This window comes from Danio aesculapii, chromosome 9, assembly GCF_903798145.1.
Source record: "Danio aesculapii chromosome 9, fDanAes4.1, whole genome shotgun sequence".
In the NCBI taxonomy this organism is placed as follows: domain Eukaryota; kingdom Metazoa; phylum Chordata; class Actinopteri; order Cypriniformes; family Danionidae; genus Danio; species Danio aesculapii.
The window spans coordinates 16,448,775-16,464,889 of NC_079443.1; the positions used below are offsets into that span (position 1 = coordinate 16,448,775).

Sequence of the window (16,115 nt, forward strand, 5' to 3'; positions counted from 1 at the left end):
GGTATGCAAAGAGCATCTCTGAATGCACAACATGTCCAACCTTGAGACGGATGGGCTACAGCAGCAGAAGACCACACAGGGTGCCACTCCTGTCAGCTAAGTACAGGAAACTGAGGCTACAATTCACACAGGCTCATGCCTGGTCTGATGAGTCTCGATTTGTGCTGCGACATTCGAATGGTAGAGTCAGAATTTGGCATTAACAACATCCATCCTGCCTTGTATAAAACGGTTCAGGCTGGTGGTGGTGGTGTAATGGTGTGGGGGATGTTTTCTTGGCTCACTTTGTTCCCATTAGTACCAATTAGGCCCAATTAGTACCAACCATCAACCTACCGGAGTATTGTTGCTGACCATGTCCATCACCTTTTAACCACACTGTACTCATCTTCTGAAGGCCACTTCCAGCAGGATAACGTGCCATGTCATAAAACACGAATCATCTCAGACTGCTTTCTTGAACATAACAATGAATTCACTGTACTCAAATGGCACAATCCACAGTCCCAATACTCAATCCAATAGAACACCTTTTGGATGTGGTGGAACGGGAGATTCGCATCATGGATGTGCAGCCAACAAATCTGCAGCAACTGTGTGATGCTATCATGTCAATATGGACCAAAATCTCTGAGGAATATTTCCAGTTCCTTTTTAAGTCTATGCCACGATGGATTAAGTGCAGTTCTGAAGGCAAAAGGGGGTCCAACCCAGTACTAGTAATGCGTACCTAACAAAGAGTGTATTGTCTGGGTTGTTGTATTACAAACCTTTAATAAACTGCCAGTACATTTTCAGTTATTTTACAAACCTATTTCTCTATATATTATTTCTTATACATTATATTACTTCAAACTATTAAAGTGTCAATAAATGTTGCTTTGTTAAAGTGTACAGTTTAAATTTTTGGGTGAACCATCCCTTTGAGTGGCGTGGGTTTCCTCCAGGTGCTCCGGTTTTACCCCACAGTCCAAAGACACGCGGTACAGGTGAATTGGATAAGCTAAATTGGCCGTATAAGGGAGAAGATGAGAGTGTATGGGTGTTTCCCAGTACTGGTTGTGGTTGGTAGGGCATCTGCTGCGTAAAACATGCTGGATAAGTTGGCAGATTCATTCCGCTGTGGCGACCCCTGATGAATAAAGGGACTAAGCCGAAGAAAATTAATGAATGAAAATATCCCTTTAAGTTGATTTTGTGTTAATACCAATTTTCCTAGCAGCCCTTGTGTGTCAAATCTGTCCTTGGATTTGTATAGCCATTGCTGGATGAGCCCAGAGTTTCATTTAGGGAGGTAGTGATCCATGTAAAAGTGCAGATCAAGCTGGGCACATTCATTTGTCTAAATCAGGGGCCAATTTCTCAAAGCCAAGGTGAATGCCAAACTTGGATATCCTGGTAATTGCATTACAAATGATAAGAATTGTCTCACATAGACAGTTTTAGTGGCTCTGTATGAATCATATTTCAGTGTGTCTGTTTGGAAGGCAACAATTGATAAGCATGTATCCACAATAATAGCTTGGTGTGGAGTTTGGTTCTCAAAGTCTGGAGAGAGAATTCAATTCAGACATTTCAGAAGTTTGTATTTATTTCTTTGATAAATGTATGTTAAACTTATAATTTTGTTAGTTATTTTGTAATGTTTTATTAACCAATTTTGGGAGAAGCATGAGCAGATCTTATGACAAGGCTAATTCATTATTGACATTCATCATTATCCTAAGACCAAACCCCTATAAATAACTAAGCATGTCCTACTTCCTTTATGTTTCAATTTCAACATCCCTCCACTACTCCAATTCCACACCTTTAAACCTGATTCCTATTTGAATCAATATGGAGGTCTCAATTTACATTTCAAAAACAAACAACTGAAAGTGTGAGTTCATGAAGTATCTTTTCAGCTATGGTGCAAAATTAAATCGAAAGCGATAAAGGTTTCCTGTGAGATATTTAATTGTGCGACACTCTTCACTAAATTGAGCCTTTAAATGGTTAAGGATGTTAATTTCCAGAAAAGAAAAGTTTTCAAAGATAACTGCACAGAGAAGTGTGCATTCATTTTGCATTCCAATCTAACACAAACATGTTCTGCTTGATTTGTAATGATGAAAATGTTGTGAAGAGTGGAAATGTCTATGAAACAAAAGTTTTGGCAGCTGATGGAATCAAGAGAGAGCCATTTCTCACATTCTGTTCTGTATGTTGCAGCTTTTGTATTCTTTACCCTACCTCTGGTTGTGTTTTGTTCACAAAAATTGCTGTCACTTGCAATTTTGACAGTTTTGCACTTTTTTTTTTAATGCAAAAGTCACTTTTGCACAAAAATTGTTTATTTATGTACACTCACCAGCCACTGTATTAGGTACATCTTACTAGTTCAGGGTTGGACCCCATTTTGCCTTCAGAACTGCCTTAAAGAGTCCCTATTATGGGTTTTTGAAAATGACCTTCCATGTAGTGTGTTACACAGCTCTAAAGCAGGTCGCACCCCAGAAGCACTGCTGTAATTAACAGCGACATGCATTTTAGAATTCTAAACATAGGTTTCTATCAGGGTACACACACCGCCGCAAGTCGGCGCCTAGCCACGACTCAGGACACTGTTCATATTCCTGCCGCGCCACAGAGCGCCATCTGATTAGTTTCTGTTAAATATCATGCGAATGTGCGCATCTGGTTTGTGATACTTTTAACTGTCATGAGCGCGCTGTCGCGGCGCCGAGCTGCACTTCTGGTATGCGACCTGCCTTCAGTGAATGAAAACATTCAGTTTTCAAATCTAAAAGTGCACCTTGTTTAAAACTATTGATTCTTTAGTGAAATAGTTAACTCAGAGTCGGATAAAAGAATCGAGTTGGGTTCAGATCTTTTGTTGGATCGCATCGAAGTCGATACGGTACATCTCCAAATATGTAGTTCCAGTTCCGTTAAAATGTGCATGCGCTTTCCCTCCACACACTAGTGTGTGACTGTGGAGGCCATTTGAGTACAGTGAACTCATTGTCATGTTCAAGAAACCAGTCTGAGATGATTCGGGCTTTATGACATGGCAAGTTATCCTACTGGAAGTAGCCCTTAGAAAACGGGTACAGTGTGGTCATAAAGGTATGGACATGGTCAGCAACAATACTCAGGTAGGCTGTGGCATTGACACAATGCTCAATTAGTACTATTGGGCCCAAAGTGTGCCATAAAAATATTTACAAAAAAACATAATACATAAAAAATTACCACCACCAGCCTAAACCGTTGATACAAGGCAGGATGGATCCATTCTTTCATGTTGTTAACACCCAATTCTGACCCTACCATCCAAATGTCGCAGCAGAAATCGAGACTCATCAGACCAGGCAACGTTTTTCCAATCTTCCATTGTCCAATTTTGTTGAGCCTGTGTGAATTGTAGCCTCAGTTTCCTGTTCTTAGCTGGCAGGAGTGGCACCCAGTGTGGTCTTCTGCTACAATAGTCCATTCGCCTCAAGGTTCGACGTGTTGTGCATTCAGAGATGCTCTTCTGAATACCTCAGTTATAACAAGTGGTTATTTGAATTACTGTTACCTTTCTATCAGCTTGAACCAGTCTGGCCAGTCTCCTCTGACCTCTGGAGATCAGTTTCTAGTATTCTCTGTAAACCCTAGAGATGGTTGTGCATGATAATCCCAGTAGATCAGCAGTTTTTGAAATACTAAGAGTAGCCCATCTGGCACCAACAACCATGCCACGTTCAAAGTCACTTAAATTACCTTTCTTCCCCATTCTGATGCTCGGTTTGAACTGCAGCAGATTGTTTTGATCATGTGTACATGCTTAAATGCATTGAGTTGCTGCCATGTGATTGGCTGATTAGAAATTTACATTAACAATCAGTTGGACAGGTTTATCTAATAAAGTGGCCGGTGAGTGTATGTGCATGTTTATTAAAACAAGTTTTATTATAACCAAATTTCACCTTCAACAGTAATAAAAATTTTGATTTGGACCTTTGAATTGAGACTTTGAGAACTCATGATTTAAATTTGGTATTTTAAAACAAAAAATCTGACTTTGGTTTTTGGTGTTTGTGCACGACTGCATGTTAATGAGATCCTGAGCAAAAAAGTTAATACAAAAAAGCACACAAAGTTGTGAGAAATCCAGATAAATAGTAATTGCAACACATAATTTAATCAATGTAATTAATTTGAGGTAAATATACCTGTAAAACAAATATTTCATAAATAATCATAGGTTTATAGCTATTATTAATCCAATGAGCAAATTATATAAAGAACTTTATTGGAATTTCTTTTAGTATTCATCTAATGGCAAACACAGTGTTGTACAATTCAGTTTGTTGATGGAAAAAGTTAATAAGCATTCCAAAACAAATGCTTAATAACCTGGATAATAATGTATTTAAAATAATTTGCACATTTTTGCCATGCCATAATAAGAATGCCATGCCTATTCATTACTGTACAATTGATTTATTGGCTTTTATGGCTATACAGCACTCATAAAATGTCGAATTCCACTGCCTTCACAAGTTTCTCTAATTATCATAAATACAGTATAAGAGCTTTCTTGCCAGAAATAGGACATGAATGGCCCCTGAAGTGGTATTTTCTATGAGAAAACCCAGAGTTGTCAATTTGGGTCAGGGGAGAACGGGGTGGGGGTTGAGGGTTATAAAATGTTAAACTTGGCAGGGGCATACACTTTCTTGCCAAACAATTGACACTTGGAAGGACTTTTTTGCATTTTTGTTTAATTCTCCCCACAGTAGCTTCATCACCCTTGTATTGTTTTTAAATAGTTTATATTGACATTTATAATCAATAAATTCCATAGCTCATCCCATCAGCATACCTATCAATGTTACAAATACCAAATGTTTTCATTTTTGTAGCATAAACACCATCAAAAAGGCTAATTATTTAGATATTCTAATCTCTACCCATGGCACTGAAATGTTCCAGTCCATGTGCAGCTGATACTCAACTATAATTTACTCATCTTTATTTAGGCGTACCAACTGATTCTTCGCTAAGCCCCGCCCTCCTTACTTACTGTTGCTACGCCTGTTAAGCTTTAGAAATATAGCGTTACTAACCAATGAGGAAACACGCATGGACAGTGCTTCCATATAATTAATTCAGAAAGGGAAATTGATGGACTTGTGCTGGATATTAGCATCAATGACCCGTAACGAAATACAGTATTTACAACTGTCAGTATGTTTGTGTGCATTTTATACTGTTTCTATTCTAATTTAAAGGTTAAGTGGAAGAAATAAATAAACTGAAAAGCAAATTAAAGTATAAATAGCAGAAATGAACAAATTGATTTTTCTTACCAGCAAATATTAATCAGACACCAAATATAAAAGCAGACACTAATCCAGTATAACATCGTCACCAATGACTAAATCTCCAAAAGACAGAGGAAAACATCAGTGATTTGTAGCTTTGACATGGACATGAGGGTTATAAATTACTCAAAAACAGCTGCGGGTGAAGTATATTGATCACAAGTACTCATATTGTAATCGGATCTCGTTTTTGTTCTGTTGATATGTAATTTCAAATATTCGTAGCTTGAAACAGATAGAAATATGACTGTTACTAGTATGACTAACGTTACTATGGCGAGGGCTTAAACGAAGCAGTGCTCATAATATCGAGAGAAAAAAAGAAAAAGACAGCTGTGAAACATAACCTGCATTGTATTTTTGTAAGAAACACAGTTTAAATCTTTTTAGGGTAAGAGGTGTGTGAGTTATTGTTGTCTATGACTATGACTATGGCTTGATCCACGCTAGTATTTCTCCACCACCCTGTCCAAACTTTTAGGATACCGGGTATCAGACATTCACAATCCACATGAACAACGCTTTGACCTGTTTCCCTTGCTCGAAAGCTTGACAGAGCTCCTGCGCATAGCTACGGTTGCTAAACCACGATTGGTGAGTGGTGGTTTTTGGGTGTGGCTCACCATTGTGTCATTCCATTTAATCCCCTAAAACCTTGATTTACCCTCAGAACCCTAAATAATTTATATTTTATATAGTATTTACCATTGTTGTTTGTTTGTTTGTTTTTTGCTGCACAAATATTGTATGATTACAGACAGTTAAGTTACCTGGAAGTTGTGATTATGTTTTTGGAACTTTGAGCATCTTGTGACCATTTGGAAGATAAGAGATTATGGATTTTATCTACAATATTTTAATTTGTGTTCCAAAGATAAGCAAAGTTCTTTAACAGTTCTCTTCCACATGAGGTTGAGTAATTCATAATTAATTAGCAATTAACATTTCTTGGTAAACTATTCATTTACCTTGAAACTTGTGAAATCCTTGGTCAGTAAACGTACTCACTCTGGGTGCTGTATACCAAAACATTGGCTGCAAGAATGGTATTTGGTGACAAGGCCAAATTTCTGAGACAAAGGAATGCATCTTACCCATAAGATAGGCCACAATCTTGCACATGGCAGCTCCAAAGATGAAGTCCCCCATCAGGTTGGGAATGAGAGTGAAGGGCATGCAGACCACAGCCATCATCAGGTCACTAATGGCCAGAGAGAGCAGGAACGAGTTGGTCACCGTCCGCATTCGCTTATTCACCATCAGCACCACTATGATAAGCAGATTCCCAAACACACTCAGCAGGAAAATCAGACAGTAGAGCAGGATGCGCAGAGAATCCATCTCTGAAACACAAAGATTAAATACGAATAAACATAATTGAATCATTATAAAAGATCAACACAACTTAACCTTTTACAATCTGCTGTACCATATTTACAAGGCAAATGGCATGTCGATGGACATGATCAAAAAAAGACTTGCTACAAGGGCTGTACAGACTCTACTACATGCCTTGAGTTGTTTGATAGGTAGTTTATCATTTTATCAGTAATCAAAGTCTAATCAGTGAAATTCTATCCATGTTCACTTTTAGGTAGCAGTTAATGTTGTCATTTAGCTCTGAAAAAGGCTAAATTTTATTTTATACAATTTTTTTATAAAATAATTTGTAATGACATATATTGTAATTAATGTTTATTATGAAAACATACATGAACTGAATTTATATAACCATTCATGGTAACACTTTATTTTGATGGTCCATTTGAGTATTAGTATTAGTATTAGTAGACTGTCTGCTTAATATCTGCTGATACTGCTCCTACAACAGACATTGAACTGATTATAAAAAACTTTGCAAGTACATGTTAACTTACACTTACTCCAACCTTAACCCCAACCTAACAGTCTACTTATAATCTAATGAGAATTAGTTGCAATGTAACTTAAATTCAACAAACAGACCATCAAAATAAAGTGTGACCTCATTCATTGATTCATTCATTTACAAAATAGTTATTTTAAATAATTAATAAATTATTGCACTGATTCATTCATTCATTCATTCATTCATTTATTCACCAAATCTTTCCTCCATAAAATCATTCATTCATTAAATAATTCATTATTTCATTTATTAAAAATAATTTATTATTTGATTCCTACACAAATTATTTCATTCATTAAAATTATTTGTTCGTTCCTTCGTTCGTTTGTTTGTTCATTCATTCTTTTTAAAAATCATTCATACATAAATTCATTTACAAATTAACATATTAATTTATTCACAAATGAGTTCATTCACTAAAATTATTCATCCGTTCGTTTGCTTGTTCGTTCATTCGTTTATTTATTCTAAAAATCATTCATTTAAATTTAAAAATTTGATTCAAATTCATTCATTCATTCACATATTAATTTTTTCATTCATTTACAAAATCTTTCCTCAACAAAACAGTTCATTCATTAAGTAAGTATTTATTTCATTAATTAAAAATAATTTATTCACTCACAAATTTATTCATTCACAAATCATTCATTAAATTGTTCAAAAATAAATCATTCATTTAAAAATCTTCATTTAGAACCAATTTTATTCACTGACAAATGCATTCATTCCCTCACAAAATATTTCCTCCATGAAACCATTTATTCATTAACTAATTTGTTATTTCATTCATTAAAAAAATATTTATTATTTGAATTATTCACAAATTAATTCATTCATTCACAAATTCATTCATTCATTTACAAATCATTCATTAATTTGTTAAAAAAATAATCAATTCATTAAAATCATTCAAGTCATTATTTTATTCACTGACAAATTCATTCATTCATTCATTTATTCATTGAAATATATGTACATTGTTGTTACAACCAAAACCAGAAACCAAAGACTGAACCTAGATACTAATTAAATTAATACTTAATAATTTTATGAATTGTTTCATAGATCTTTGTCATTGTTATAACTTAAACGCTGTAACACTGAATGATGATGCTACATTATTTCCCTCATATTTTGACATTATTTTCATAAAAGTTTCAGAAACATTGCAGTGAATATTTGAATTTCATTTGTCTCATTTGTATTCCTTTTGTAAATTTTATTTGATGCAGACACAAAAGTGAATCATTATATTTGACTAAATAACAGCAACTGCTCCAAATTGCATGTTTTAGTTCAATTTGTGCATCTGAATAAAAACTGAAGTGTTTGTTTCCTATTCAAGTATGGGGTCCATTATCTGATTATCGAATGAGCCATAAAAGCTCATAAAAATGATCCAAAATTGTGCTAAAACCAAAAACAACAACAAATACATACGGTATGTTAGACTTTGGCATGTTAAAGTTAGATAAAATAAAAATGCTAAAGCCAAGTCAGCCAGTGAAGTTCAAATGATAACTGCAGAAATATAATAGAGGAAATGTTTGATTACTTCCAAGACCTTGCAAATCACTTAAATGTATCATTGCATATATTCAATTACTGAACGTGTTTCAAGAGTCCACTCCGGAACACACTCTCTGTTGATTACTGTTTAGGTTTATTTTCAACTCTGTCTGCAATTTCCTGATGCAAATTATATATTTATATATGAATCACAGATAATTACTGGTGTACTTTTGCATTGTCAAAACACATAACCTCCAAATGGACCTTGTTGAAAGGAAAGATAAGGCAATATGTGCCTTAGTACTCAGATGATAATTTGTGAATAAGAAATATATAACTTGACATACCTTTTAAAATGTTTTAAGGTCCTAAAAATGTCATTACTCTGGGAATAAATAGAATAAAATGTGTATGTTATTAATCTATACATTATTCTAAACATTGTTATAGAATAGCGACGCAGTGGCGCAGTAGGTAGTGCTGTTGCCTCACAGCAAGAAGGTCGCTGGTTCGATCTTTGGTTGGGTCAGTTGGCGTTTCTGTGTTGAGTTTGCATGCTCTCCCTGCGTTCGCTTGGGTTTCCTCCCAGTGCTCCGGTTTCCCCCACAGGTCAAAGACATGCGGTGCAGGTGAATTGGGTAGGCTGAATTGTCCGTAGTGTATGAGTGTGTATGGATGTTTCCCAGAGATTGGTTGCAGCTGGAAGGGCATCCGCTGCGTAAAATATATGCTTGATAAGTTGGCGGTTCATTCCGCTGTGGTGACCTCAGATTAATAAAGGGACTAAGCCGAAAAGAAAATGAATGAATGTTATAGAATAATGTTATCATGCCATAATTTGTACTCTGTTTATTATCTTTTATATGTTTCTTAGTTATGACATCACGGTGGTGCAGTGTGTAGCATGATCGCCTCACAGCAAGAAGGTAGCTGGTTCGAGCCCCGGCTAGGTCAATTGTCATTTCTGTGTGGAGTTTGCATGTTCTCCCCGTGTTGGTGTGGGTTTCCTCCTGCTGCTCCTGTTTTCCCTACAGTCCAAAGACATGTGCTGTAGGTGAATTTGATGAGCTAAATTGTCTGTAGTGTATGTGTGTTCATAAATGAGTGTGTATGGGTGTTTCCCAGTGTTGGGTTGCGGCTGGAAGGGCATCTGCTGCGTAAAACATATGCTGGATAAGTTGGCAGTTCATTCCACTGTGGCGACCACTGATTAATAAAGAAACTAAGCTGAAAAGAAAATGAATGAATGAATGTTTCTTAGTTTACAATTTCCTTGGTTGGGTATTATTGTGTGAGAAATAGATTTACTTAGACCTGCTTATGAATATTTGAATAATTTTTCATCATTATTGAGCATAATATAACAAGTAAATAATTCAGTATATAATATAATATAATATAATATAATATAATATAATATAATATAATATAATATAATATAATATAATATAATATAATATAATATATGGTCAGTTGGCGTTTCTATGTGGAGTTCTTATGTTCTTTTTGCATGTTTGAATACACCACTCTCTTGTCAATTTATATTTTCTATATAATGGTGGATATTCATTAGATTTTTCAGTCCCAAAGCCGAAACTAAAGCTGATAGTACACCAAAAATTAAGACGTTAGGAAGAAATTTGAAATAAAATTGGAACAGAGGAAAATTTAATAGAAACATAAAAAATAAAACATTTAGCAGCAGTTTTGGAGTTTCAATTTTGTTTTTTGTTTTTTTTTGCAATTTGAAAAGTTATAAAATATTTTATCTTTCTATTCCCTATTCTCAGTGACGCTTATTTCAACGCTTATTTCAATGAATATAACCATTGGCTGTTTTCGAAAATCAAGAATCTCTTTATTAACTGAGATATGCATAGATATATACAGTTAAAGTCAGATTTATTAGCCCCCCTTTGATTTTATTTATTTTTTTTATTTCCCAAATGATGATTAACAGAGCAAAGACATTTTCACAGTATGTCTGATGATATTTTTTTCTTCTGGAGAAAGTGTTATTTGTTTCATTTCAGCTATAATAAAAACATTTTAAAAAATTTTATGAACCATTTTAAGGTCAAATTATTAGCCCCTTTAAGCTATTTTTTTTCTTATAGTCTACAGAACAAACCACTGTCATACAATAATTTGCCTAATTACCCTAACCTGCCCAGTTAACCTAATTAACCTAGTTCAGCAGTTAAATGTCACTTTAAGCAGTATAGAATTGTCTTGAAAAATATCTAGTAAATTATTATTTACTGTCATCATGGCAAAGATAAAATAAATCAGCTATTAGAAATGAGTTACTATTATAGTTATAATAGTATTTAGTTATTATAGTTATATAAACTATTATGTTTAGGAATGTGTTGAAAAAATCTCTGTTAAACAGAAATTAGGGGAAAAAAATTAACGGGGGGCTAATAATTCAGGGTGGCTAATAATTCTGACTTCAAGTGTGTGTGTATATATATATATATTAGTGTTACACTGTCTCAGGTGTCACCAGATAGCAGGTGAGTTAAATTTGCTATAAAAGCTCTTCCACTCTCTCAACCTGGCCACTGAAAGTTCAACATACAGTAGCACCTCATGGCAAACAACTCTCAGAAGACCTGAAAAAAAGCTAATTGTTTCTTTACATAAAGATGACCTAGGCTATAAGAAGACAGCCAACACTCTGAAACTGTGCTGCAGTACAGTGGCCAAGACCATCCAGCGATTTAAGAGGACTTCTTCTCAGAACAGGCTTCACCATGGTCAGCCAAAGAAGCTGAACGCAGGTCTTCAGCATCACATTCAAAGACTATCTTTAAAAAACAGACAAATTAGGGCTTCTAGCATTGCTGCAGAGATTGAAGTGATGGAAGGTCAGTCTGTTAGTGCTCAGACCGTACGCCACACACTGCATCAAATTGGTCTGCATAGTTGTCGTCCTAGAAGTAAGTCTCTCCTTAAGATTATGAATAAGAAAGCTCACAAATAAGAACCAGGATTACTGGAACTATGTCCTGTGGTCTGATGAGACCAAGAAAAAGCCTGTTTGGTTCAGATAGTGTCAAGAGTGTGTGGCGGCAACCAGGTGATGAGTACAAAGACAAGTGTTCTTGCCTACCATCAAACATGGTGGTGGGAGTGTCATGATCTGGGCAACATAGCCTCATTCTGAAACGTAGTCCTATATACATTTCTGGAGACCGCAAATTATGTAGCCAGAGGTATGTATGGCTGCATTTAATTTTTTTTTTAAACGAACGCTACAGGGCGATATGACGCCGTTCCTTTTCGCGCTTACCAGTTGACAGCTTACCTCCGTATGAACTGCTTTCCCGATATAACCAGTTTTTCCCGTTAGCTCGCCATGTACATCGGCGGAATTGAGACGCAGAGAGGAGTTGACCACTATGACAGGGTTTGAGTCTGGCAAAGAACAGTTCCAGAAAGCAGATAAGTCAAAAACAGAATCCAAAATAAAATAAACAAGTAAATAACAGGGTGAGGATGTGGTAAAATCTGATAACGTGGTAAAATCTAACGAGGGCTTTTCTGGATTGCTTTTAAAAATTATTGGTTGGGTTTAGGGAAGTAGGTGGGCAGGTCAATCAATAAAATTGGTTGGGTTTAGGGAAGGAGGAGGGTGGGTCAGTCGATTGCACAGTCAGTCAGTCATTCAGTCAGTCAAACAGTCAGTCAACAGCGGCCTCTGGTAGATTTATGCAAGAACAGCGATCGCGAATGGTAAATTTGCGATCTCAAACGCATACACAGTGGCCTCTCATGGATTCGCGAAAACAAAAACTGCAAAAAAACGTCCCTCCTAGGACGTATTTCGCGGTTTCCAAAAATGTATATAGAGGTATGTTTTCAGAATGAACCTGGGTTGGATCTGGGGCTGCATAAGTGCTGCTGGCATAGGGGAGCTACAGTTCTTTGAGAAAAATATGAATTGTAGCATGTACTGTGACATACTGAAGTAGAGCATGATCCCCTCCCTCTGGAAACTGGGCCCCAGAGCAGCATTCCAGCATGATAATGACCCCAAACACACCTTCAAGATGATCACTGGCTTGCTAAAGAGGCTGAGGGTGAAGGTGATGGACTGGCCAAGCATGTCTCCAGACGCAAACCCCATAGAACACCTCTGAAGCATCCCGATAAAGGAGGAGGAGCACAAGGTGTCAAATGTCTTTCGACCTTCGTGATGTTGTGATGGAGGAGTGGAAGAGGATTCCAGTGGCAACCTGTGACGCTCCGGTCAACTCCATTCCCAAGAGAATTAAAGCCATGCTGGAAAATAATGGTTGCCTCACAAAATATTGACATTTCACATTGTCACTTAGGGGTGTACTCACTTTTGTTGCCAGGAGTTTAGCCATTATTAGTTGTATTTTTTGTTATTTTGAGGGGACAATAAATGTACACTGCTATAAAAACTTTACACTGACTACTTTCATTGTGTCAAATAATTATGTCTGCAGTGTTGTCCTGTGAAAAGAAATGTAAAGGGTGTGACATACTGTATAAGTAGATATATGTAAAGTACTTTCTGCCTTGAGAAAATGACAGATTTCTCTAGTTGGCCTCAGTGCAACTTTGTGGCAGTAATGTACAAAATAAAAATAATAATACCCAGCCATCATTAAACAACATCCTCGGAATGTAACAGCTCACTCAAGCGCTTAACACAGACACGGCTGATGGATTATGTTCTTTTAACTGATCTCTATGGCTATAAATCACAATTTCTACACAGAAAATCTTTCTTCCTGACATAATCCTTCACTTTAATTAGATGATCAGTTCTAAACGTGATATCTGTAACTGATGTGCAATTGGAAAGCTGTCTGATTGTTGATCAATCAGAGAGAACTGCAGTGACTAATGGAGGAAAATTGCAGGCTTACTGCAAAATAATATTACACTAACTCTGCAGGAATGTTGCAAATGTCCAATGAATTTTTTTAATAGCATCATAAATATGAAGCTCTTCAGAAGCCACTTTATATTTATACTTTGAAATGAAAGCGTAACAAACCTCAAAATATAGTCATCTGTCCATGCAGGTTATTATTATTGTTTTATACATAGTCAAACTCCTAAACACTGCAAAACTAGATATATTTTCCATCAGTGTTTCATAACTTCATTAAACATTATTAAGATGGCTACAAGATTGTATGCAAAGCTATCCATTATCAGAAATGCGCAACTTCATATTGTTGAGTTGTCTTCAGAGTAGACTTAGACTCAACGTTTAATTTCCGATGAGTTTATTAAAGACATGACATTTCTCGCTAGGCAAGATAATATCACTGCAATGCAACAAAATAAACAAATAAAAAACCCAGCAAAAAGATCTTAGAGATCAGAAAAGAAGATGTGTGATTGTATTTTATGTGCCATTTCAAAAGAGTAGTAATTATTTGTTGAGATGTACAGGATTAAAAAAGGTTTAGGGTAATAATACAACAAAAGTACAATGTCGGCAACAGACTATACACACTAGTTGTCGTTGACATTAAAGTCATTGTATCACATTATGGAGTTTTGACTGCTGTGTTCTTTTTGTTTTGATGTATCCTCAACTGTCATTGGCTGATATGATGACTGCATGATATTGGAAAAATATAGTTTTGATATAAATTGCAATATGAAAACAGCTTCACCAGAAAGCATCAATAGGTCTATTTGGAAATATGATTTTATAATGACGGAGGTGATTTTGTTGGAGAGTTCATCTGCATACAATATTACAAATGCAAAAACATCAAAACAAAGATACCAAATGAAGACTATGGGAAACTGAAGACTGGAGTATTGTTGCAAAAATGCAGCTTTAAATTACAAGAATGAATTATATTTTGAATTGCATTCAATAAGAAAGGGTTAGCAGGGCGTCACAGGGGCGCAGTGGGTAGCAAGATTGCCTCACAGCAAGAAGGTCGTTGGTAGTTGGCATTCCTGTGTGGAGTTTGCATGTTCGCATTGTTTAGCGTGTTCCCCTGATAAATAAAGTGACTAATATGAAAAGAAAAAGAATGTATATAGATATTTTTTAGACAACAGTGCTGTCTGGTTCTTGAATCTGATTGGCTGATAGCCATGAAATATTCTGCAAATAATAGCACTAGTACAGCCTCCTCAGCCTTCATGTATTATTCCGCCCACATACAGTGACAAACAGAGAACACACTACAGTTTGACAAATATTGCTGCTGTTGGAAAACATAATGTATTTTTGAGTCTTTTTCAGTCGAGAATGTAGTTGTTTAGATTGCAACTGCGCAGTTTATTTATAAGGATAGTACCTATTTTAAGTATTTTTAATTTCGGAGAATAGGATTCAGTACATCAGTCATCAGCCTGTCTGAACAGATCAAAGGGACAGTTGGCAATCTGCCACAAGATGGCGACAGAGACCGCATAATAAGAACAAAAACAGTGTAATTTTAAACTACAGATGATCAAATCATTATATTTGTATTTGTGAAATCTCGATTGCAACAGAGAAATACAGGGAAATCTCTGTAGACTGATGGCATTTCAGGCCATTCAGCCTTACAATCTTAAAATGTCAGCAAAAATCAGCTGTTTTGTCATCATTTTAGACATTCTGCTAGAGAACCATTCAAATACTAGCTCTAAAGTGGCGTTTGTGAACTGGCAAGGGTTTCTGCTGTTCTAACTTCAGCTGCAGATGTGAATGAATGGTGGAATAAAGTAGTTCCCTGTACAAAAGGGTTTTTGAGAGTCTCCATGTTTGATTTTCTTTTTTATACACATAATTATGCTGTCGAGCTGTTGTATAAACATAATATATCATAGCGGTGCGATATTGCTGTATATTGGCACTGGTGGGGGGCACTAAGCCACTCGAGCCAACGCACGCCTCTCACCTGTGCTGATATAAAGCCACATTGCACTGCTACGAGTGTGATATTGCTCATATATATTCAATTCAATTAAATTCATAGTGTATAGTGCTTTTACAATATAGATTGTGTCAAAGCAGCTTCACATAGAAGAATAGTGTATTGAAACAATGTCAGTTCAATTTTCAGAGTTTAAGTTCAGTTCAGTTTAGGTTAGTTCAGTTCAGTGTGTTATATATATATATATATATATATATATATATATATATATATATATATATATATATATATATATATATATATATATATATATATATATATATATATAGCACCATTTAACAGTCAAAAGCAGCAAATATGTTTGGAAATAAATGTATGGTTTAGTTTTCCTTTTCAGCATGATAATGGTCCTCTAATTGCAGTGAAATCCTATTTAGAGAGAGAGAGAAAAAAAAAAAACAGCTGATGAAACACAGACAG

The 16,115-nt window shown here is 35.7% G+C and overlaps 1 protein-coding gene across 1 annotated transcript in view; it reads right to left on the reverse strand.

The window, feature by feature from the left end:
- cckbrb (cholecystokinin B receptor b) overlaps positions 1-16,115 on the reverse strand; it is a 75,617-nt gene that overhangs the window by 23,767 nt on the left and 35,735 nt on the right. Inside the window, exon 2 of the mRNA XM_056465025.1 lies at positions 6,452-6,700. Coding sequence (XP_056321000.1) covers positions 6,452-6,700 — 249 coding nt within the window. The remainder of the gene's footprint in view (positions 1-6,451; positions 6,701-16,115) is intronic.